Raw genomic sequence first — 25,396 nt, forward strand, 5'->3', positions numbered from 1 at the left:
AAATACACCTTGAGCTTGAATGCTTCTTTTTGCTGCTCTCCTTGAAAGGAATAAAATGTTAAAATCTGATGGAATCAGAGTAATTCCCATCATTTCTCATCTGCTCTTACAAGCTGAGTTCCATACAGTTTTCTAAGTTTAGAGGAATGTAAATTTCTTCATTCTTTTTATTGAACAAGACGATTTTTACCTTGCAGAAGCAGTTGCTTCCGTTTATCACTGGAGGATTGATTGAGAGGGAGCACTCTTGCTTTGTCAAGGTTCTCTGGAGTTGAAAGCTGGGACTTTCCCCAAGCACCCATTCCCGTTGAATTCCAGTCCCTACTGCTAGATGAGATTTTGTTTAAATTAAATGTGTATATTTTTAAGAAAAGAGGAAGCATTCTTTGAAGTGACTTCTCACTGCAGCAAACCTTTGCTGTAGAAAAAAACCCTTGATCTTATATGATCTTCAGGTATTTCTCTTCATTTGTCTTGACTATGGGGTTTTTTTTTAGTTTTATGTTGTGTTAACTGCTTTCTGCCTTAAATCCCCCTGTAATTGTTATTTTCCTGTACCTTGAGTTTAGTGTGAATGCTTTTTTCAGTGTATCTGTTCTGCTGTTGAGCTGCAGGGATTGATTTTTTTTTTTTTTGCCAAAACATGGAGGAATTTTAAGTGGGTAGGTAACAGCAAAGAAAAGACTCCCTAGGAAATTTCCTCTGTGAAGTTAGTTTTGGCTCAAATTCCTCTAAACCTGCTGACTTTTCCCTTCATAGCCCTTCTGCTTCTCATCTCCTTCTGCTCTTCTTGGGTTTTGCATTCTTGTTATCTGATTACTTCTGTTAAAAGAAGTAACTGTAGGTTTTGAAGAGGTGTGGGTATGAAAATACAGGAATATAAAGTAGCAAGAGTGTTTTGCTGTGAATATTTCTAACTTACTCTATTTGGAAATCATTTAAGTCATCTTCCCTGCCATAAGAAACATATGTTTGGGGAGGAGTCCATAGCTGAGGCGTTTTTCATATGAATTAGCAGTATGCAGCAAAGTATGACCTAGAAAATACTTGGACTCAGAATGGTAGAGCTGTGAGAATATCTAGTGTGAATTATCATCTGAAAATAGTACTGCCATCTGATATTAAGGTAATTTTAGTAAGAAATTGCTAACATTTGGATGGAAGAATTGCTAAAAAAATAATTTCCAGTCCTGTGAGCAGATTTGAAATCAAAGAATACTGTGTTTTTGCACTAGATCCAAAACTGTAAGGAATACTGGGATTTCAATGCAGCATTTTCCTCAGTCCTTACCTCTCTTGGAGCATTCAGAGGAGACTGGATTTAATTTTCTGTTCATGGTGGGTTTTTTGATGAAGTATGTATTAAAGGAGAAAGAGGGTGTTTGCAGACTTCAACAATGTAAAGACGTTATTTAAACTTTGTTCACCAGTGGAAGGAGAGGTTACTTAAGCCCTCTTAAGGGCTACCTATTAAGCACTTCATGTTACGTTCTGCTGGGAGTTCTGAATCTTAAGAGAAAAAAAAAAAAAAGAAAAAAAAAAAGAAAAAAAAATGAAAAAGAAAAAAAAAAAAAAAAAAAAAAACAAAAAAAAAAAAACCAAAACCACAAAAAAACCCAACCAAAATCTACAACTGTGTAGGTAACTTTTTATTTTTTTAATATCCTTGTTGAAGGAGAGTTTTTGGATTTCTATATTCCCAATTGCACAGAAAGTAATTGATAGTCTTCATTTTCTTGTAAAATAAAATACAACTAAAAGGCAAAATTCATATCATGCATTTTTTTTCTCTGTTTCCCATGTCCTTTATCTCAAACTTCATTCTGTTTTTAGGGGAAAAACAAAGTTAGGCGAGTGAAGACCATTTATGACTGTCAGGCAGATAATGATGATGAACTCACATTTGTTGAAGGAGAAGTAATTATTGTAACTGGTGAAGAGGACCAAGAGTGGTGGGTATGTATCTTTCCCTTTTACAGTTCCACATAACTACTTTATGACTTTTATAGGAAAGTCTCTTTTTCCAAATGTGGGGGGGTTCTCTTTATTTTCGGTTATAGATGGTGGGCTTTCTTTTTGTTTTGCTTTGATTTTTGTTTGGTTTCTTTTTGCCTGAACTAACAGCCAGCCCTTAAACTTCTGTTAGAGAAAAACTCTTTTATCTGGGAGGGTCTATTAGAACCAGCCCCACCAGGTTTAGCTTTATTGCTGGCTTATACAACACATATTTACACGTCTCTCTCTGTAATGCACACAGCCTTTCATTAAATGAAGAAGTGGTGATTCTTACTCCATTTAACAAATTTACACCCTCCACGAAAATGAGATGTGTAATTATCTTCAATTCACCCAAAATGTTAAGTTATACCTACAGAAGTTGCTGGAAATCTAAAGAATACTTTGTAATTGATGCTAGAAGCTGATGTTTTTCTTCTTAAATGAGGGGCAGATAACATTTTCTTTCCCTTCTTCCCTCTCATGTCCCTGTTTCATACCATACTCCCCCTATTGTGGACTGCATATTGTTCAAGTGCTAACACCAGGTTTTTCTCAACCCCACATGAAGGCTCCAGCCTTTCTTGACAATCCAGCTCATGTCCCTAAAGCCCCGCTACATCATATTTCCCTGCCAAAGAATTATTACTGGGGATAATGAGACAGATTTCATTTGACTGACTGAAACAAATTCTAATGCGATGCTGCCTGTGATATCCTAATCTAAGTGCAGCAAAACCTTTGCTGTTTTGTTTCCAGCTACATTTTCCTCTCACTCATCATGTAAGTGTGGAAGATTTTCAACTGAAAAGCTGATATCCAAAGAGCAGTGCCCAGTGAAAAGTGTTTGTGTTGCTCCTATCGCCTAGTCCCTGATTACTGCTGCCTTCCCTGCTGGATCTGTTTTGTGAAGTGGCTTTTTAAGCCCTTTGGGGACATGCCCAGCAAGTTCCATGAAGCACCCTAGTCTGAGTGTTTCTGAGAAGGGAAACAAGGGCTGGTGACTCATATGCTTCAAAACTTTGGCTCTCCAAGAGGAAATGGCCAGCCCTGTATGTTTCCCCTTCCCATTTTGTAAGCTTGTGGAAGAGGAAGGAAGGTACACCATTATTCTCCAAGTAGTGAGCAGCACTGTAGCAGAGTGAGAAGAGGCTTACGTGGTCAGTCAGGGCTGCTGCTCCAGTGCTATTCAACAGCTGTTTATAATTATGCATTTTAAACATGGAAAGTTCATATAAAATATTCAATTTTTAAAAATCTTTTTGAGTAAGTCTATCAGCTATTTCTTTATAAATAATCATTATGCAAAAGATGTAGGAAGTTGTAGCTGAAGGACTCTTAATCAGACAGCACTGTAAACACTACTATGCATCTAAATCATTAGGTATCATAGTAATTCAATGAGAAAACAGCTGGGCTTTTATCACCTTAACTGAAACATGCAGATTATCATGAGTAACTTCACAAATATAGCAGACAATTCCCTTCAGTGAGATGTTCAGGATTTATTCACTTAACTAAGATAAGTGGTTTGCAAAGATGTTACTGAAAATCTGCCTATCAGACAAAAGAAACTCAAGCTTCCGTTTTGGTGAGACTGTTGAAATTCAGTGATGTATGTAAGTTTCCAAAAAAAAAAAAAAGTTTTATTCTTTTTAGATTTAATTGGCTTCATTTTTTCTTAATTATAATATGTTTGTGCAGTTTTGTTTTGTTTCTTTACCCAAATTCAAATGTTAACTAAGGTCTGCTTCAGACTGTCCAAGAAGTTGCTGGGAATCTGTGAGCAGTTGTGCTGCTTTTGAATGAATGAATGCAGTCTGTGAAGTCTGTGTGTACCCATGCACATCTATCTATATATATGTATATATGTACCTTCTTCTCCTGTGTTGCAGATTGGCCACATCGAAGGACAGCCAGAGAGGAAAGGGGTCTTTCCAGTGTCCTTTGTGCACATTCTGTCAGACTAGTCAAAACAAACAAATCCTAAACTTGAGCATTGCACATTCTTCATGCAAGACGGGCTTTTTAGCAAAAGCGAACGCTGCTGCCTCCCTGTAATCCTGTGCACAATTGTATATATAGCTGCTGTTACAAATTAAGATTTCATTTAAGTTTCACCTCATGAGGTTGAATTATATGTATTGTAAATATACCGTGTTATTCTGCCTTTGCCAGTATTATGGTAGCCTTGGAACCTGGCACGCCTTACCGGGTTTGTTGAAGCCATCCTGGGCATTTAGCACTTCCATCTCTGTCCGTGCTGTCCCACACGTGTGGACTGCCAGTTTTCCAACATAGGTGGTCTCTGTCACCCACGTAACTGTACAGAAATGACTGTTCCTAATAACTTGGTATTCTCAATATACAATTAGCAGAAAGTTAGAATGAGTGAATGGTTTTGGACAATTTAAAGATCAGTCTGCAGTTCATAAGTGTATGCAGTTTACAGCTATGAAACCCACTTCGATATTTATTTAATATAGTGCTCAGTTAAGTGTAATTATGAAGACAAATATTCACTGACTTTACAGATAACAGTAATGTTTTACAGTGTGCATACAGCATTTCATGTTTATATTATGTGGACCTATGCCAAACTGTGATTGCAGTTCCCCTGTGATATTACCTCACTATAAAAAGTTACAAATTTATTTCATTCAAAAACTTATTTTAATGAAAATTAGTCATATTGTTCTTTAGTAGATATGTGTGAAATTTGCTGGTTTCTTTCACTGAATTCTTAGTAACCAAGGACTTCTAGCAAATGTTAACTGTTGACATTGTGCATGCATTTAGATGCTTACTTGAAACCTGCCTTTGTACAAAAGTAGTACTGTAGTCATATAGCTACATTTGAGGAAAAGAACATTTTAACTTAATTGCTATTCAGGTTAATGTGAGCTTGCAACAGTATTTGTTTATAGCTAAATTGGCTCTTTGAAAAATGATTTTGTGGATTTTTTTCCTCTGTCTTCAACCTTGCTAAAAGTTAGTTACCTAAATAATAATTTTTTTAAGTGGTGATATAAGGATAAATTTAAATTATTTTTAATGCTCTAAAAAGTGGAAGCTAAGATGACCTCCTGTGCATTTGATCAGGCTGGTAATGATAGATCTCAGATCACAAGGATAAGGCTGGTTTTCATGGAGTTCACCAAACTGTGACAGTAATGGTCGCAACCCAAAGCACGAAGTAACAGACATACAGTCACAAAACTCATTTCTAAGAACATCTTTGGAAAGCTGCATTTGACCTGAGGTTTCTTGAAAGTTGGTATAAAGTTGCATTGCCAGAAAACACTTCAATGTATTACTGGAAACTTTAATTTCCTGTGTCACTTTCAACAATAATTTTTAATCTGTTGAAACATCATGCGGTTGTGTTTTTCTCATGGTTTGTCTGTAGCGGGTTCCATGACTTTCATATGTAGTTTTGTATTACTTGCTTTAAATGTTATTTTGGCTTCAGTAACTAGTGCTGCTATTTCAAAGCAGATTGTCTTGGCTGCATGGAAAGATTTTCATTTCATAAAAGCATATCTCAGACTTTCTGAGGGCTTTCATTTCTAATACAGTTTTACAAGACTGTAGTCAGTGAATATTTAATTCTGTTTGTGGTTAATTTAGAAAAAAATATCTGTCTAAATCCCACATGAAAAAAAATGCAAAACATTTATCAACTATTAATGGTTTTATCATTTATTTTTAAAAAATGAATTCCAAAAAAAATATGCAATGAGTGAGCGAGCCTGCTGGCATCTAATCTTTCAGTATTACCAGCTCCAGTATTTCAGACTTTATTTTGTTTTTATGGAAAGGAAGTCAGGTTTAGCATTTATTTAGCATTCCATTTTATCCATTACTACAATGTTTTAAGTTGCATTAAAGAACAAAACCTATTCACTTTTGTGGTCAATTGTATTTTTAAGTGATCTTGAAATAAACTGATAAATGCAAATCATATAAAGAAAACCTAGGCATGTAAAATTATGTAGAGTCAAATGTCTATTCTTTTCTACGCTCTTTAAAATAGTATACATATGCATTTTATAAAATTAAATGAGTTCCATAAGGAACAATAGTTCTGTTTATTCTGGCTTATTGTGGGTCATAAGAAATCTGAAAATGTATGATATTGATTGAGTTTAAGTACAGTATTATATTTGAACTCAATGAGCCACTGTCTGCAATTTTGTATATGACATAGTATTTGGAAAGTCTAAATCTTTATGGAAAATTAGCTGATAAAGGGTTGGGGGGAGGGGCAGGGGAAGGTGCCCCCAGAGGGGGAAGTTTGCTTTGCAGATGATGTCTTATTTACTGTTGAACAACAGTTGCTATTTATTTTTTTATTACATAGTACATCAACGTGTACAGAAATCAGATCTGGTCATGCCACTAGTTAAAATCTTGACTTCTCATTGAATGTTAAGGTAAAACATCAGTACACATGTCTATTCACATGTATTTAATGTGACAGTTTTTGAGTACTGTATGTGTTAATTTCTACTTTTTTAATATTTAAAATTGCTTTTAAATAAATGTATTCAGTTGATCCCAGATATCTGAACAAGGCCCTTTTTGTCAACTGGAATATCTTCTAGGGAGAAAGTCTGGATTCCAAACAGGTAGAACTAAGACATTTGAAATGTTTTCTCTTGAATATAAAGCACTCCTTATATAATGCAATTAAATGTGTATCTCTTTAACAGCTGTTAAATATGGATGCAATTGCCTTTATCTGGAAAACTTTACTTACTAAAGTTAGCATCAAACCACTTGTTTTGTCCATGAGTTTCGATTGCTTTCTCTCTGGCCTTGGCAGACTCTGGGGGCTCCCAGCCCCCTCTGTGTTGTTTCCACAGTAGCCCGTGGGGTTGAAGGAACCATTCACAAACTCTGTCTGTGGGCAGGATCTCCCAGCCCGACAGCAGCTCTCACACCAACTAGAGCAGTACTAATCTTTCCTGCATGGAGTGACTTTGTTGCTTAGAATTTCAGTCCTGACCCAGCTTGCAGAGGTTATTTTTCCCCCATCCCTGACTCAGTTCTTGGATGTTTCTCATTTAAGACCCATTCCTGTCAAAGCTACTCCAAAATGAACAAGTCACTTGAAATTGCTAGAAAGCAACAAGAACATCCTTTAGCCAGAGGAAAAGCTGGAGTGTGGAGCTATCAGATCTGGTTTGTATCAAGAACAGTGGCTGCCACAGCACAGGGCTCAGGAGACTGCTATGGTGAGAGCTTCTTCAGACTGGATTGTGGCACTGGTGTGGTCACCACTGTCACAGAACATCCTGCTTGCTTTGTTTGGGGCTTTCAAATCTACATAGGCTCAACATCGGGGGGTTGAAGGGGGAAAATATGGATGTGGGGCAGGAGAATCAGTCTGGTTAAATATTGTTCTCTTTCTCAATTTCTACTGTGTCACAATATTTCGGATAACAGCATTGAGAGAGATGTTGATTCCAACAGCCCCAGTTCTCTGTCCTATTTGTATTACATGTTCTTCAGTGACATGTATTGATTTCTTTTCCTTAGTCAAAACTGAGGTGGATATCTCATATACTTTTGGAGCCGAAGAGAACAAGTCAAACGCATGCCCAGAGACCTCCTTTGTTGTTCAAAGTTTCAGTCTCCTTACCCTTATCCTGGCAAACATAAAGCTCACAGTTAAACAGAAAATTGGCAGTGTATACCAGTGAAAGTGGTGCAAATATTAAATACCAAAGAATGAAACTGTTAGTAGCTCCCTACTGCACAACAGAAAACAAAGAGTTCAACCGGATAAATCTGATTTGTTTTCGGGTGCTTCCCCTCCCCAGAACTCCCTAGTTCTGTGTGGTAGTTCATCTGAGTATCAACAGAAAACAACTTTATTTTCCTGTGCTCCACACTTACATAGTTTCATGCCACTCACACCCTGGACTGGGAACCCTTCTGTCCCATGAAACCAGAACTAGACAGAGGAGCCAATGTCCATAAGTAAATGAAGTTCAGCTTCAGACCTTACATTCTTACAGAGAGCTTCTCACCTTAAGAGTTTAAGGCTCTCAGGGATGCTTTTATTGGACCCTTTAGCCCTTCTGAAACAGCTGGAGGCTTTTCAAGTGGATGAAAAATGTACACGCAACTGTAAGATGGTTTCCTCTGCATAGCTGCAAGACAACATTTTTCTTATCTAATACAACCTAACTATTCTAAGTCGTCTTAATGATTCTTTTAGGGCTATACATAACAAGATTTACAGCTCTGTCATCTGCTGAAGGAGTGCTCAGGTTTCTTTTTCATATAAGCTAAGTGCTGTTTGTCAACTCATGCTTAGCTGACACCCCCCCCAAGCTGCAGCGGGCACAAAACCTGCTCGTCTTGGCTGGTTCTGGTCAGCTGCTGCTCGGGAACAGTAAAAACGATAGTGTGTCATGGTACAGGCTCTGCCTTGTTCCTCTGTAAATTACAGAACAGATCCTCCCGGCTGCAGCAAGGCGGATGTCTGCTCCAGTCCTTTTGTAATGGTGGGGGCAGGGAGGAAAGTTTGTGACAGCTGTCACATCTGCTAAGCTGTCAGAGCAGAGGGGAAGCTAGTCGGTCATTTTCTGCACCACCTAAAGAATGTTTTGAACAAGGTTTAAGCTTACCTGGAACTTTAAATCCAGTGTTGACTCTATTAATGCTGTTCCAACAAGTTTGACCTGGGTTCTAGTAGTGTCTGATCAGAAAAATCCCTTCCCCCTGTGCTTTTTGCTCTTCTCTGAAAAGCTCTGTAGGACTAGGTCCATTTCCACGTGTGGTGTTTTTGTTTTTGTTTTTTGTTTTTCCCTCCCAAGGCTTGAAGATAATTTTGTGCCTCCGTTACCTCCAGAAATTCTGAATCTGATTTTTCTCTCACAGTCCCATTGGGTGGATGAATCAACCCTGAGCAGTCAAACTGCTCTAGAATGGCTGTATTAGAGGTTGGCTCTTGCCTTTAACTTTTTACACTTCAAAACAGTAGCATTAGGGTTTGGTTTTTGAGAACTAATTAATTTTCCCAGTCTTTTCCTCAGGGGATGCTCCAGGAATAACTTACTACCTCTGCCTGCAAATTTACAAGCTTAAGTTGCTCTTAAACCTATTTTAGTAATGTTTTTCATCTTTCCCTGCTCTCCCATCCCTGCTACAATAGCTGTCAACAGTCCCTCTGAGTCGGGGGTCTTAGTCCTTTAAAAAAATCCAAAAATTTAGGTATCAGAAAGGACTGAAATGTGCTTCTGAACTTCAGACTGAAGGAAAGACAAGGCACCTTAAGCTGAATGCACAAAAAAAGTCAGCAGCTGTTTGGTGATTAGGCAGGGGTTTATTGTGGTTTTCTGTTGGAGCCTGCAGATTTCCTTAATGACCTGACAGCAGCAGCCACTTGCTGCTTTAGACACCTCAAAGACAGACTTTTTTTTCCAATGAGAGAAGTTTCTACTGCCTGTAATCACTTGTCTATTCGGCATCTATTCCCATCCATGGCTCCAGACCTACAAATCCAAGTGCCTTCCCTTTATTCACTGTAGGGTTTCAATTCAGAGCTGTAGCCCTACTTTAACAACTGTAGGCAGGAAAGCAAGAGCCCCAGGCAGCTGAGCAGTAAGTGAACTGCAGCCAGCCACATGCTCTCCTTTCAGCTGAGACTTTTTTATTGTGTGGAAACCCACCCAGGAACTGGGAAAAAAAAAAAAAAGTCTTATGGAGCAATTTCAGGACCATTGCAGTAGTTCTGACCTCTGTGGATAGAAGAGTGGGGATGAAGGGCAGATTTGTGATCCAGGATTCTCCTCAGTGTCTGTCCTCCCTACAGGAACTGGGCCAAGCTCTGCAGGAAGAAACAGGAGAACAAATGCTAAACCTGCCTGGATAGGGTGCACAGAGCTGCTTAAAAGGGAAGTTTGGCAGTCTGGACATCTGGAGAGCAGGAAACGTCTTCATCTGAAGTGAACTGACACCAAGTGATGCTGGAGGATAGGGAGTTCCAAGACTTTTGCAGAGTATAGAAATAAATCTGAACTCTACATGTGCTACAAGGCAGAGACATGAGAAGAGCTGGGGATGGAGGCCATCACACACCACAGCTTGGACACCTCTGAAAGAGTATAAATTTCTCCATTGTTGATGTGAAGATCAACATAAGGAGTCAGCAGCTGTCCTGTGAGCACTGCCTCTAGGCTGGCCATATACTTACCTGAGAGGTCAAGGTAATGCAGACTCCAGTAAAGTGAAGGTTCCTTGTCCAGGAGAAGCAACAATATCTTAGCAAGCAGCACTTGGGGTGGGAGGGCAGCAGGGCTGTGAGACCATCTGGTCAGTGTTATGCAAGTAGCTGCTGTAATTGCTGGGCCCTGAAAAGGAGCAGCAGGGCCTGTTCCTCCACATTTGGCTGTAAGCAAGGAGGTGCTGCTGCCCTGCCAGAGCAATCTCTGGCTGCGGCCTCACACAGGACCCGATGCATCCTTAGATGTGGTTCTGGCACCTCCACTTTCTCCTTGGTGCAGATCTGAAAGAGCCACCTTGCTTAGGGACAGAATATCCTTTAACTGGCACTTTTGTTCCCAGCCAGGTCTGTCTGGATGAGATGCTGTTGGTTCTAGCAGAAAAGCTCCTTCCATTCCCCCTTCCCTGCTGGGATGTAGAGAAATTTGAGAGGGAAGGGAAAAAAAAAACACCAAAACACACACAAAAAAACCCACCCCAAAAAACCACTTCCAAAAAAAACCTCCAAGAAATTTGGAGGTGGAAAAACCCTCTCTACTTTAAAATCCTTGAGAGCAGGATTTGTTCTTCTCATTTGCCCATGGCAGTTCCATCTAAAGGCTTTTCATGCAAAATGGAACCCCTGATAATGTTTATTTAGTTGGGGAGTGCCAGGGGTCATCGCTTCCCTCTGCAGAGTAGGTGCCTGCTCTGCCAATGACCCACAGCTTTAGCTGCTTGCCTGGTGGAATATAAAAGAAGGCACCAAATTAAGTACTTCTGCATAGGGGTCCCAATACCTAGGGGACTTCTCTGCACCCCAGCCTCGCTGCTGCCCACGTCTCCATCTGCTTTGGGCAAAAGATGGGACTTGTAGCCATTGTGGCAAGGCCTGGGCCTTGGGGTCTGCAGAGTGAACTGAAGCATCACAGCCCCCCACTAACAACTGACAGTAAAGCTGGGAAGCAAAATGCCATTTAGAGAAATTACCTTAAGACATGTTACCCATACCTAATCCCTGTCCCTTCCTGAATGGGATTGATGGTGCAGGAGAACAACAGCATCTGTTGCTGGAGGGAGAGATTCCTGAGGAGCAGATGGATAGGCCATGTCCTGGGGGGACCCTCACTCCTTCTGCAACCAAGATGTCATCAGCTGTCAACAGGATGGAGAAGATGAAGAAGAAACAGAACAAGGTGCCTCAGAGATGTCACAATTGCTCTGGATTCTGAGTGTAGCTCTAGAGATGGAAGGAGATCTTGGGGCTTGAAGGAGAAATTAGGCCTTGATGAGTTCTTTCTTTGATCCTCCAAATCTAGTCTTGCAGACAATGTCTCACTGAAGTGGCTTGGCTGCCAGGCTGGATAACCAGGCCTTGACCATAGCAGGGACTAACACCTGCATTTGGAGTTGTCAACAACCCTGTTCCAGGATGTCACTCCTTCCCTGGGCACCAGCCTGCAGCCCCAGGTGCTGCTCGGGCCAGGGCAGCTCCAGCAGAGCCTGCAGCCAGGAGACTGGCGGAGATGGCTGGGTTTTGTTACACGCATTTGAAGCGTGCAATGTGCTCCGGCATGTGGCTGCTCCCTTCCCATGGCTGCGGAGCCTCGCCCGTGCTCCGCTGTGCTGTGTGCGCTTCCTGCGTGCTCGCCCAGAGCAGCCCGTGAGGGCAGGGCCATATCTGGCTCCTCACGAAGGGTCTCCCCAGGTCCCCCGGCATGGATGTGGGGGCTGATGCCGAGGCTCCGACCTGCGCCCCATCCTTTCCCCCCGACCCGGCGGGGTGAACACCCCGCGAGTGCCGCTGCCCCCGGGGCTGCCCGGGGGAGCCGCAGCTGCTGCTCGGGGGCGGCGGGGAGGGAGCCTGTGAGGGGCCCGGGGATCGGAGCCGGGCGCGGCGAAGGTGCCGGGGCCGCCTCTCCCTCCCCCCGCGCCGCTTCCTTTTATATCAATGCGGCACCGCCGCCCGCAGCCACAACCTGCGGCCGTGACGCCGCCGGCAGCCGGAGGGACGAGGCTGCGCCCCGTGCCCAGGTAAGGGCTGCCCGCGCCCCCCGGGCGGGCGGAGCGGGGCGCCGAGGCAGCGGCGAGGGGCGGCTCAGCGACAGGGAGATGGGGATCGCCTAAGGAGCCGGGAGGAGCCTGAGCGGAGCCGTGGGGTGAGCGCCCGTGGGGAGCCGCGGGGCGGAGAGGAGCCGGGAAGCAGCCGGTGTATGTATATGGCCGGCCGCCGCCGCGCTGCCCCCAGCCCCGGGCGGGAAGGCGCAGCCCCGGCAGAGGATGCTCAGCGCTGCCCGGGCAGACCCGCGCCTTCCCGGCCGCCTCCCGCGGCGCCGGGTGCTCAGTGGGGCCGCGGAGAGAGTGCAGGGGCGGCCGGAGGAAGCTCTGGCCGAGCTCTGCTTCCCCCAGGGCACACGGGGACTGCGAGGCCGCCCGGGTCAAGGGGCCGAGGCGGATCTGCTTCTGTCTGCGGGCTGGGTGACAGGCCGGGCACGGGAGGTCCTCCTGTGTGCCCGGGGTCCAGGCACGGACGTGGCAGATGCAGCCAGCGGTGTGACAGCCCTCACACCAACCCACACCATCTCCAGTCGCTGCCGGATTGAAGCTGACCAGCAGCAAGCTGGGCTGGCCGGCCTCAGGAGGAAGCCGTGGTTTGGTCGTTTGCACCATGGGTGCTGCTCGTGGCCATCCTGGGCCGGGAGCAGCAGTGACCACGTTAGATGGAGGCTTTTTGTGCAGATGCTGGGTACCAGGCCCAAGACTTATTTATTAGTCGTCCTTGTTAATGCAAATCTTGTACCTAAAAGTTCAGCCCAGCAGGCGGAAATGTGCTGGACTGGCTGGTGAGAGGGTGAGCACTTCTGCTTTGGGGTATCTGGTGCTTCCTCATCCGGGCAGGAGCGCCAGTGTGGTTGTGATCATGACTCTGTGTGAAAACTACCCCACTCTTGAGCAAGCTGTAGCATTTCAAAAGGCTTAGTGCTGGAATAGAGTAGCACAGAGCATCCCATAAACAGTGAGGATTACTTGGCTGTATGGTTTGGAGCAGGAGTTACCCTTTTGCCATTCAAAAATGAACTCTTACCTCTAATAACCATTTTTTAATATACAAAAAAAAATGCATACATTCTTTAATTTGAGACCCAAAAGGCCATGACGATGATGCTTATTCAGTGTTTTGTTAGGTATGTGATTAAAACAGTAGAAAGGCCCTTTTATTTCATTCAAACACAGAAAACCCCGCATCTGTGCCCCAAACTGAGAAGTGCTTTGAAGAGATGTGGGATTTTGGTGGAAGTTTAATGTCCTCTTTGTTTCAAAGCTTGACTGAAAACGAGGTTGGCAATGGCTTCTGCCTGTTTGAGGAGGCCAGAACTGATGCTGTGGGGATTTGGGGAGGGTTCATGGTGCCTACATGTGCTCTGAAGGACCCTCTTGGGTGCGCACAGACCCCCTGGGTCATTTCAGTGCTTGGTGCTGCTCAGGATCATCCTGCCTTAGAGAGAGGCAGTATTTGGCTGCATGGCTCCTCCTGGGCTCCCTGCTCAGCAGGGATCAGGAGCCTGTGCCTGTCCAGGCAGCAGGATGCTCTCCAGCTGCTGTTGCAGGCAGCAGTCCCTACCTGCTGCTCGCTCTTGCCCTCTGGGAGCACAGCTCAGGCCAGAGGTGCTCCCTCATTAGTGCATCCTCTGACACTTGTCACCACTTGCTTTCCCAGGGTCGGTGATGTGCTTTCCTCCATGACTCTCCAGGAGCCCCTGGCAGAAAGGAGCTTCTGAGCAGGTCTGAGGCAGTGCTCTGCAGGGAGACTAGGAAGTGTTCAGCGTCCAGTAGAACAGTTGTACCAACAGGACTTTTAAAGGCAATTCCAATAAAGTCCAGAGCATCCTTTTCTCTAACTGAGATCGATAGTTCAGACTGTTCAGCAAGGAGCGTGTGCGATGGATTTTCAATAATCGGCACAGCACAGCTCAGGCTTGAGGAGAAAATTATTAGGCCTTGTTCCATGCCTCTAAATCTGAGTGTGCCCAGCAAGAGCACTGGGAGAGGCTTATGCACTGAGGGGAGTTAAAAAAACATTAATTCTGCCTCTGAGCATGGAAGGGCACAGCCACTCTCAAGTACTATTTATTTCTTTGTACTCAGAGGTATCAGAGGGTACATAGTGGCTCACAAAAATAAAGACTGGTATTTGAGATACTTCCTGTGCTTGTTGGAGGGGAACAAGGCCCAGAGTATTTTGAAAGTAAAAGCCTATTTCCTGTGAAAAACTGCTGAAGTGACGTGTGAGATTGTTTCAGAGCTGGAGGCACAGGCGATGATTCAGGCCAGCAGTGCTGGCAGCTGGGCTGGTGTGAGGCCGAGGGGAGCGTGCTGAGCACCAGCCTGTCTAAACCTGCAGACAGGGCACAGGCTCAGCATCATGTGCTCCTCTTGCTGCCCTGGGAACAGGAAGACAGGCTGTGTCCTCTGGCTGCAGACAGCCTCAGGGGCTTGTTAGGGACTAGAGGTTGGTCTGCCAGCAGGTAAAAGCAGACCTGCTCTGGTTGAGTAAGTACATGCTCCAGAGGCTCCGTAGAGAGCCAGTGTAGCTCTCTGAGCTACCCAAGCACAAAGGTGATTCCATTGTGGTATCAGGACTGTTTCTGTATGCTGAAGGTCATTCCTGCACTGCTCTCTCTACCCTGACTTAGAAAGACTTGTCTCTGAGGTTAGTTCAGTCCAAGACCTGTCTTCCTGATCATCTGGTTTGGGTTTTCCTTTAGTGCTTACCATGGCTGTGAGCCTACTTATCAGCTAAATCACTACCCCCATGCAGGCCTGAATGGTTCCACTGGGAGCTGAATCCAGCTCGCTGGCTCCCAGGAGCCTTCTCTCCCCTGCAGCAGCTCAGCTCCGAGGGAGGAGGTGGCTGGGAGCAGAACACAGCCCTGACAGTCTGCTGGAACACAGTTGCTGGAGCTGGTTTTCAAATCTGCAGCAGGGCTGTATCTCACAGTGGGTAGGAAGCACTTTGCAGTGTCTGCAGTCACTCAGCTGTTGGAAACCTTTGTTCTGTGCTTCTCTGTGTAGAGCTTGATATAGATTGGATTTTTTTTTTTTTAATTTTTTTTTTTTTTTTTTTTTTTTTTTTTTTTTTGGTGTTTGAGTTCTATTACTGTTCTTGCTGGGTATATTTTAAAACAAATACTGCACACGTGAATTTATTCCCTTGAGGTCTTTCTGCACTAGAGATGTTCAAGCTGAATATGTGTGTGACCTTGTGGTAATAGGTGGGATAAGTCTAATATGTAGCTTTAGTTTCCATTCCCAGCAATTTTTCAGGTGGTGCAAGCTGCTTTTCTATCATAAAAATTCTTTTTTTTTCTAAAATTTCTTTCTAGAACTGGATTTTCTATCTGTTTCGCAGCAATGCTGTAAGATCTACCCCGGGGTATCTAGTGGACAAACTCATTTCTCAAAGGCTTGCTGGATAGAAAGGGGAAAATACCAAGTCTTCTGACTACAGCAAAAAACTAGGGATTTTATCTGAGTCTTGCTAGGATAGTCTTTGTCACAACCAGAAATAGGACCCCCACCCCCTGCCCAATCCCAAGCATCTGCCTTGTTCCCAATCTTGAGGTCAAACCTCCTGGCCACAGCCCTCTCTATCTAAGAAAAAGATGTAGACACAAGTTGTAATCTGTGCTATGAAAATCTAATCTGTGACCTAATTTGTTGTGATACCATGAAGAACCTGTCAGGAGCAATCATCATAACCCGTGGCACGGAGGCACTGCTGGCTTTCCAAGAGCGCGCGCTCGCTGCAGCCCCAGAGGGAGTCGTGTCATGCCCAGTGAGTACATTCGGGCTGCTCCACTGACAAATTTGGGGACAATATACAGACAACTCTCAGGTCAGTTTGTTATTCTTTTAAAATTGAAGTGGTATGGGCAGTCTTACTATGTGTGGAAGGGAACCTCTTCTGAAGTTCCCTGTGGAACAGGCTGGTTTGAAACTTGTGGGAAGGAATGAGATGCAACCAAAACTGGGCAGTTTTCTGTGCATGCTATAATTGCTGTTTACCTGCCTGTTGTTCATTCCCCACGACCATGGCAGCAACTTGGATGAAACCAACTCACTGGGTGAGTGGTTAGAGGAGGGATTTGTCTGAATAACTTCTCACCAGTGGGAGCTGTGGTTGCGTGGGCTGATTCTCTGAGGGCAAAAATGGCTGGCTTCTGGTACAGTCCCCTTGGGCCAAGTTTGTTGTCCTTTAAGGAGAGAAAACAAGGTCTTTTTTGGTGTGTTGCTGAAAACATAGCACTGTCAATCTTGCTCTGCAAGGCTAGAGAAGGAAGGAAAGGCTTACAGGTCAGGAATGCACATGTAATAGGCTGAAAAACTGGGAATTGTACTCCTAGGTCCCTGCACTGCTAAATCTGTCAGGGAAAAATCTTTACTAAGGAACTACTGCTGTATCAGAAACAACAGAGCTGGGCTTCCATTTTGATTGCTCTGGAAATAACTGGGTTTTTTGGGTTTTGGTTTGTTGTTTGTTTGGGGTTTTTTTTGTTTTTTTTTTAATATTATCCTTCAAATGCTTTAGTTGAAAGTCCTAAATTAAAATTTACAGGGACATGCAGTCTGCTAACAATTGCTAAAATCCATGTCTGGTTAGTAAGCCCATCAATCCATTCGGACTTTGAGATCCAGTAACTTGGATCCAGTAAGATGCATGTGCATGGTCTGCTGCCTCCCTTTCTCACCCTCACTGGAGCTACCTGTGCTGCTGTGCATTAGATCTTAAGACATCTTCTTTATTTTGAGCCCCCTCTTGATTTTCAGTACTTTGTTCCCTAGCATACATTAGGTGTGTGTTAGCATAGAATACTTGCATTCTGGAAGTAATTTGTGTGTTCTGTTTTTTTGTATTTCAGTGTACTGTTACCCACCCTGAGCACTCAGAGCTCAAGTTTCAATGTGTTATTTGTTGATTTTTGTTCACTCCAGGCTTTTCCCTCCACCCACTCACTTCCTCTCACAAATGTTTCCTCATTTCACCACTTTTTCACACCCATTTCTAGCACAGGGTTGCCTCCCACTGCGGGCAGGCTCAGCACTTCATCTACTGTTCACCTCTGCGGGAGACAGGTGACAGATCCAGGAGTGAGGGGAGGAGCAGAGGGACCAGAAGGTCCTTGTCCCTTCCCCTGTCCTTGGCAGGGGAAAAGTGTAGTGGCAGGGAGAGGAGGTCTGGGTGCAGGTGTATTTTTGGGCAGCAGGACCAAAGGCATGTAAGCAGGGTGGGTGAATGGGTGGAGGGAGTGAGGGTAGAGAGTGGTTTTATGTTGTGCTCATGATTGGGCACAGCACAACTTCTGCGTGTGCACAGCTGGGAGACAACCGTGCATGCTGGGCCGGGACCTCTGGGGTTTAAGGAAGGTGCATCTCCAGACCACAGTGCAGCCAGGCCAGAGACCCTCAGCAAAGCACAGGCAGCTGAGGTGGCACTTGTGATAACTCCACGTTTTGATGTGCAATTTTGTTCTGTCTGCCTTTTATTTTTAACAAAAGGTTTCTCACCTCCCCTTGGACAGCACCAATTTCTTAACTAGGCAGAGTGCATCTGGCAGCTTATAACCTGTTAAAAAGAGGAAAAAATATCACGATGAAAATAACATGTCTGTAGTTTTAAATTAGGTAAGGGCTAAAATTAGTAGGAACAGGCCTGTCTGTGGCTGTGCAAACCAGCAGAGGATTAACATTCATCTGATGCTGAACAAGGCAAGCAGAGGTTTGCAGCTCACACTTCCTTCGCCTTGTCCCACTCCTGTCCTTGCAGCTTCACTTCCCCGCAGGGCTCAGTCACCAGTTAGCAGAAAGCTGTGCAGATACCACTAACCTTGTGCCAATACTCAGTGCTACTTTCAGCACTGTGAAGTGTTAGCAACAGCCAGAGCATTTTTACCACACTCCTTTCATTTCTTTGCTGAACTGCTGCGAGTGCAGCTTTGGCAGCATCGTGCTAAGGCCCCTTGTTGTCAGAGCCCTGGATGTGGCCTGAGTCCCATGCTGGGGCCCAGATCCACCCACCATTTCCTCGGTGAGATAGGAGCCCCCAAGACACTTGTTTCCTCTTCCCAGCTGTGGCTTACTTTCCTCTTCTGTAATTGTGTTTCTGTTAACAGGGCTGCAGTAAAAACCAGTTGCTGAATTATTCACCTCACTAGAATAATTCTCGGGTGGTTTGGTTCTTTGCAGACTATTTTTCATCTCACATCCAGGCGTTGTTTTCATTCGCAGCATGACCCATGCAAACAGGTTTATTGGTGCAAGTTTAAGTGTGCAGTAGACTGCTGGGCTGATGTGTTTGAGGGGGGGAGAACAGCAAGAGCTGTTCTCTCCTCCCTTCCCTGGGAACTGCCGTGCTAGGCCCTGTGCCCACTGCCAAAGTCAAACTCCTGGGAGTGAATGTTCTTCCACCCCTAGCATATCCAGAGGAATCAGAGGTCACTTGGAAATCAAAATTAAACAATGCCTTAGTGCAGCTTTGAAAAGTTTACTCAAAGGGCTGGCATTGCTCCAGTACAGTTAAACTGGTAACCTCCCTCCTGTAACAGCACCAGAGAGGGCTCTGGTTTGGCTGTCAGTGGCCAGGGGTGGCTGCAGAGCTTCACCCTGGGTGGCAGGGCTGGATTCACACTCCTTGCACCATTCTCCCAACCAGAGCATGCAGGGTGCAAAACCAGGGAGGGCTGGACGGCGTCAGGCACATTGCTGCCCAGAAACCTCTGGCAGGGGTTGTACTGGAGGCTGGTGAGGTGCCCAGGCTGCTTCAGGCAAGGGGCAGGGACCATCCCCAAATGGAAAAGCCACAGAAGACCTGGACTTGGCTGATTTCCCTGGGTTGTGCCTCCTCTGAACCTATCCCATGGAGGGACAACTGGAGGCTGTCTCTTCAGGCCTCATCCAGCAGTGTGCTCCTGGCAGTGGACAGCTGCTGGCAGCAGGGCAGTTACGTGACTGTAGTGGTTTGAAAGCAAAACAAATGAGAGGCTCCGAGTCAGAGATACAATTTAATAGGAAAAAAAGGAAAGAAAGTAAAACAAAATAGATGCAATAAGACAAAAGGCCACTGACAGAGTCAGAATACAACCTGAGCAGAGTGATGGAAGCAGTCCAGATGAGGTGGTCTTCCTGAAGCAGTGATCCTGTAGAAAGGTCTGGTAGCTTGGGTCCTCTGGGAATCCAGTGGGTAAGCGCCCCTCTGGTGTTCAGAGTCTCAGCTTATATCCAGGTTGGAATGCTTGGTTCCTTCCTCTGGGCAGAACATCTCACAATGGGATGGTGAGTCATGTGATAAGGCCTGATGGGCCCATTAACAGGAGATAGCCCAGGAGGGGGTTATCTGTGAGTCGTGTGGCAAAGGTGCTGATGGGCCCATTAACAGAAGATAATCCAGAGTGGAGGAGGCAGGGAGCACTGCCTCACCTGGTTTCAACAGTTCATGAAGATGGTGATAGAATATACTTCAACCCAGGACAGTGATGGATGATTTATGTTCCACTAAATCAGCGCCAGAGACACAGGGACAGAGTGACATGGGGAATATCTCAGTGGTCTGCAAGCTCTAGGGATGATTTGGGCTTCCATGGTGGTTGGTCTGGATCAGTCAGCAAAACTAATAGGTAAAAAATAGGAGCCCAATTCCTAGGACTCTTCTGTCAATCCCAGAACTGGGGAGAGCAGGTGCTCCTGCCTGTGAATCCTAACTCTCGCTGAAGGACTCACTGATGACCATCTTCTGTGCTTTAATGAGTCTGTCAGGCACTCTGCTTACATTGAAGCATTAAGAAATATTTACTGTATATGTTAGTGTTCTCTTGTCAGTGCACTCTGAGTATCACAGATATCACTGGCAATGGCCTACAGAAATCCATCAAATGTGAATGAAGAAGCCACTCCCATCTCTATTTGAGGACTGGGACCACATTTCTTTCCCAGGATTACTGCCTTGAAAGGAGACGGTTTTAGGAGTGCCTCCAAGTTGCAAGTCTTATACCAGGACTTCTTGTGCTGAGGATCCACAGCTGATACATCCTGGTTACTTGTGTAACTATAATTGCATTTATGAGCAAAACCTGCTTTAGGTCCACTTGCACCTGTTCTAGGTCTGCTGCTACCCACCCTGTATGCCTGGACGTAACATGAATCACACCACCTCTAAAATACATTTATGCACTGAGGTGTAAATGCACCCAGGACCTGTAGCTGCTGTTCATACCAAGAAAACTGGTCTTTTAAACTTGTTGAGGTTCTGTTTGTTCTGGCATCTTTTTCTTAAAAGATAAACTACCTGATGTGAGAAGCGCTTGGTGGATGTACTCAAAACTCTTGCTTTGGCCACCTGTGTGGTGACTGTGCCACCCCACGTGCTTCTGCAGAGGGCTCCCAGGAGATCACAAAGCTGGCTCAGGAGCTGTAAATTTTTTCCCCTGCAGACTCCTGCAAATGCCAGTCAGTTTGAGGAAGCAAGAAAGGAAAGCAGGGCCCCAGAAGGACAATACTATGTTCAAGTGAGCACGTAGAAAAGGACTGATCCTGATAACCTTGAGTGCCTGCTGAGCCCACTGGCAGGCTGTAGCATTTATCCAGAGCCCTTGGAGAGGACCATCTGATCCAAGGCTACCAAACAGATCATGCCTATCAGCACATTGCCCAGTGCTGCATGAGTTTGGAGCTGTTCCTGGGTAGTTTTCATAGAGCTGAACATAGTTGTTTGCATGTTGCACAGTGTCTGGGCTTTTCCTCTTCCTCTTAGCCCTGTTGGGCACTGCTGTACAAGTGTCTGCGAGGGAAGTTGTGTTCTCAGTCAGTGCCCAAATTGGTGTAACTTCCCCTGGACATTGGCTCCCAGAACTGCAACCCTGTCTGCACCAGCCCTGCTGGGGAAGGGGAAGAGCAGAGGCTGCTCTGCAGGGGGACTTTGGTGAGGAACTTCCTCTGTGTTTGTTCTCCTCCCCTAGTTCCTCATGCATGAGATGATCTGAGTCCTCATGTTTCCCGTCAGGTGACATTCACCAGCTGGGGTTTCTGCAACAGGGGATGCTCATGTCCACTCGAGAGGAGCCGTGGGCTTCCTGTGAAATCCCCTGTGGAATAACAGCACACACCCCATCCACATTACCACCCGTGTGCCCAGCATGCCTCAGCCTCTCGTCAGCCCTGCTGCTGGGGGAGCTCTGGGGGGCAGTTAGAGGCGTCCTTTGTTTCTGGGGGAAACCAGAGCCAGCCCATGCTGGCCCTGTCTGCTGGGGTTCAGCACAGGGAGCAGATCCCCTTTCACTCCCCTCTGCTAGGAGCTGCACCACCTGCTCAAGTACAGGGAGACAGGAGGGAGGTGAGCCATGTTTCTGCCCCCAGTGCCCTGCCTTCAGCCATGGCAGTACCCCCCAGTCCTTGGTCCAAGGGCAGGTGGTGGTAGTTCACACCCAACTCAGACCCACCAACTTGCCAAGCTGGTCTTTCTCCAAAGTTGCTCCACATCTGCTTTACCTTCTTCTGCAGGATGGAGCCCAGACCAACATTCAGGCTTTGCTGTGTTCCCTTAAGGTTTGACCTACTCACTATCTGTCAGGCAGTTGTGAGTGTGTTCTAAATATTTGTTTAGATCATCTTTCTCGTAGTATGCTGAATAGTTTCTGAGCTGGAAGACTAGGCAGAGCATTGGCCTGGGAACAGATTAAGCTACCCCCTCTTGGTATGTTTTTACTTTGTTTTGTTTTCTTTCCTGCATTATTTTGTTGGGCTCCAATATTACTGTGAATTTCACTGACATCAGTAAAACTCTGACAGTTTCCCCAGTGGATCTCAGCAGGATCAGAACTCTTCAGAGATGTAAGCATATCCAATTGTGGGAAAGACATATTTTCAGAGGTCACTGAATTTTGGTCCCTTGTCCCAGAGCCTCCTTTTGCCCTAGACACTAATATTCCTAGTGCAGTAGGTGAATTTAGGTTCCAGTCCCATGAGAAGATACACTAGTTAATAGAGAGAACTTTAGAAATTGTCCTTCCTCTCTGTGATGTAATTTTTGTCCCTTGAGTGTACAGAGATTAAAAGATAGCTGATGAGCATACTAAACATTCATTGCACATTTCTCTTCCAGTATCCAGCTGACCTCAAATCTAGAATGAAATGAATTTGCATTTGTTTCTAAAAGTGTCTTATTTTTGTGAATCAAAATGTCAACACGTTTGAAAGTGGTCCCACATGAGACATTTGAATCTCTTGGAGTTTAAATGGCTGGATCAATGTCCTGTTAATACTAAGGGTGTTTAAAGGACAAATTCTCTGCCTACTGCAGTGAAAATTTACCCCGAGGTATGACATTTCACCTGCCACTGAGTATAAGATTGTTGAATATAATGGACCGGAATAGCAAGATTTGCACATGCTGGTAACAAAAACGGGTGAGCATCAGATCCCATTACAGAAACCTTCCTTTTTTTTTTTTTTTTTTTCTTTCTTTTTTTTTTCTTTTTTTTTTCTTTCTTTTTTTTTTCTTTTTTTTTCTTTCTTTTTTTTCTTTTTTTTCTTTCTTTTTTTTTCTTTTTTTTTCTTTTTTTCTTTCTTTTTCTTTTTCTTTTTCTTTTTCTTTTTCTTTTTCTTTTTCTTTTTCTTTTTCTTTTTCTTTTTCTTTTTCTTTTTCTTTTTCTTTTTCTTTTTTTTTCCCTTTTTTTTTCTTCTTTTTTTCTTTTTCTTTTTATTTTTCTTTTTTTTTTTCCCTTTTCCCTCCTCCTTTTTCAGGCATTAAAACTTGCATGCTCTTTGCAACTTATATTACTGCACTACTCAGAAACCCATGCCTGAATTTGGGCATGGTTTAGTCATGCAGCATATGAGTGGATAAAGAGAGCCCCAAAAAGCTTCCACTCAAAAGGGTGCAAGGAAATTAGAGCACCAGGGTACATCCAAAGTCTCGTGGCACAAAGCCTGGCTCCAGCTTCACCAGTTCCTGCGCTGGACCACAGAGCTATGAGCCCCATCACCTGCTTTCGTGGTGGCAGCTCTACTGATGGACAGTGCTTTGCCAGAGCTTGTCTGTGCCCTCAGCATGGCTCTGTCCTGAGGGAGCGGCAGGACAGTTGGCAAGTCTCGACCCCCTCTTCCTCAAATGAAATACGGAGACAACTGGACTGAGCTATTGGCAAACTACAGCACTGCAAATAATCTGAACCCAGGGGCCTGCTGAAGCTGAGCCTGAGGCGAGGCATGTTTACCCAAGGAAGTGCCAGCAGAGCCCAGGAGAACATACCATAAAATTGCACCATAGCGTCCCTCCCTTGCGCTGTCACGGAAACCAGATGCCAGGATGGAAAAGCACCAGGAGATGAATAAAAGAGCTTCAAGTGTCAGAGAGCCCTGCTCAGCCCTACCTTCTGCTGCAGGCCATCCATGCTTCCCGGCATTCCCTGGTCTCCTGCCAATTCTCATCAACAGCTGTGGTTTGTGGTTGTAATGCTCAGCATTTGTCTCCTCTTTCCCCTAGCAGACCTGCCCAAAAGCTGGATGTGCAGCGTGTAGCAGTTCAAGAGTCCCAGGCCTCCCAGAACTGGCCTCTAAGTATGAAAACAAATCCTTCTTTACTCCCTTATCTTCTCCAAGGCCTGAGACGTTGCAAGTGTGGGTTTGTAAGGCTTCTGAGCCCTTCTGATGGCATTTGTGAGGAAAGGTTACATAACACACTGCTTTATAATATATCTTTTTTTTTTTCTTTTAAAGAACAAGAAAGTGCCAGCAGTAAATCTAAACCTGGATTGCCAGTCCAGAAGCAGCCTGCTTACTGCATTTAGCAGATGAAATGTTCTTCACTCCACCATGCTTATTCCCAGTTTCTGTGTCTGTATTGCTGGTGAGGCTGCATCTTGGGTGGGAGGAGCTCCAAGATGTTAGCAAGTGTCTGTTAGGAATCCCACTCCCTGTTTCAGGAGGCCCCAGAAGTTCATTAGATGTTTAATAGCTTCCAGTCAGTGCTCTGGTGGATGGACCTGAACTGGTGACCGAGGGGGGAAAGGTTCTCTCACACATTTACAAACCCTGAAGCATCTGTTCCCCAGACACAAATTTGTCTAATTCCCCTAAACCACTGGTGATCTGCCCTGAAATGATACTCCCATTCCCTTAGGAAATCCCTTGGGTTGATATCAAGTAGATAGTTATTTTTGGATTCTTTCCCAGAGAGAGTGCACTGTATTGCTCTGAACCCTACACACCAAATAAATATATCATTCTACTGTAGTAAAGGTCCAAAAGATTTTATTGAAGGGGAAACAGATTATTAATAATTAAAGGTAGTTCACTGTATTGGTTTTGAGCCAAGTAAAGCTAATAGAACTTTTATTTTTATAACAGAGATAGAAATGTAGAATATTGAGACTGAATTGATTGCAGCATTTAATGCAAGGTAAGGCAAATTAATGGATTTCAAGGGTTAACACTGCATTAAAACGAAACATGAAGCTCACAAGCAATATATTAAGCATTTTTAAAGATTAGCAAAAGCAAAAACACAATTAAAAATAAAAAAACACCCCTTTTTGATTAGTAAATGCCTGTATTTTGTTCTTCCTGAGGGAGAAACTCATATGACCAATATTTTTACTTCTTTTATCCTAAAGCTCTGGGTGCTTATATGTATGTGTGTGCTTTGCCCTTACCCCCTTTTAGAATAAAATAAAGCCTTTACAAGAAGATGATCAGTGATTAATTCTAACAAGATTCTTCTATGGCTGCCTGTGATATTCTTGTGGCAGGGAGGGACAGTAGTGTAGAGGGAACAGTATTTGACAAATGCTGTTGTAAGAAGGGCTTTAAATGAGGAGAGTTCTCAACTGCTACATGTTTGGACCACCCCATGTTGTTCATTGTCTACTCAATTACAGTTTCTGAGTTTAAAAGTATATTTTGTATTTTTGTATAGCAGAAAAACATGACACAAAAAAGAGAAAACAGTCACCAGGTGATTAGCTGTACTAATGAGGATGAGGAAGGTTTTAAAATATTCTGCACTGTGCAATTTAAATGTTTATTGCAAAATAAACCTGCAGTCAGTCCTTCTCACTAGCAGCCATTATATTGTAGTGTTGTCCCTTAGCATCCTTTCCCAAACCAGCCACTTCTTCTGAAACCTTTGTCCAAG

At 44.4% G+C, this 25,396-nt stretch overlaps 2 protein-coding genes across 6 annotated transcripts in view; both read left to right on the top strand.

The window, feature by feature from the left end:
* Positions 1-6,558, top strand: part of ASAP1 (ArfGAP with SH3 domain, ankyrin repeat and PH domain 1) — a 144,844-nt gene extending 138,286 nt beyond the window's left edge. For all 3 annotated transcript variants that reach the window (XM_066175892.1, XM_066175911.1, XM_066175902.1), the window contains 2 exons: positions 1,834-1,956; positions 3,891-6,558. In XM_066175892.1, the coding sequence (XP_066031989.1) occupies positions 1,834-1,956; positions 3,891-3,965 (198 nt within the window). In that variant the 3' untranslated portion in view covers positions 3,966-6,558. The remainder of the gene's footprint in view (positions 1-1,833; positions 1,957-3,890) is intronic.
* A 5,638-nt stretch (positions 6,559-12,196) lies between these two features.
* Positions 12,197-25,396, top strand: part of CYRIB (CYFIP related Rac1 interactor B) — a 98,049-nt gene continuing 84,849 nt past the window's right edge. Inside the window, exon 1 of one of the 3 annotated variants that reach the window (XM_066175933.1) lies at positions 12,197-12,246. The gene's annotated coding sequence lies outside the window, so the exon portion shown is untranslated. Of the gene's footprint in view, positions 12,247-12,288; positions 12,372-16,090; positions 16,109-25,396 lie in introns of those variants that run through there. The other 2 variants (XM_066175944.1, XM_066175961.1) reach the window with 2 other exon arrangements.

Source organism: Chamaea fasciata, unplaced genomic scaffold (assembly GCF_029207755.1).
Source record: "Chamaea fasciata isolate MVZ Bird 193981 ecotype frontalis unplaced genomic scaffold, bChaFas1.0.hap1 SCAF_1, whole genome shotgun sequence".
NCBI lineage: Eukaryota > Metazoa > Chordata > Aves > Passeriformes > Sylviidae > Chamaea > Chamaea fasciata.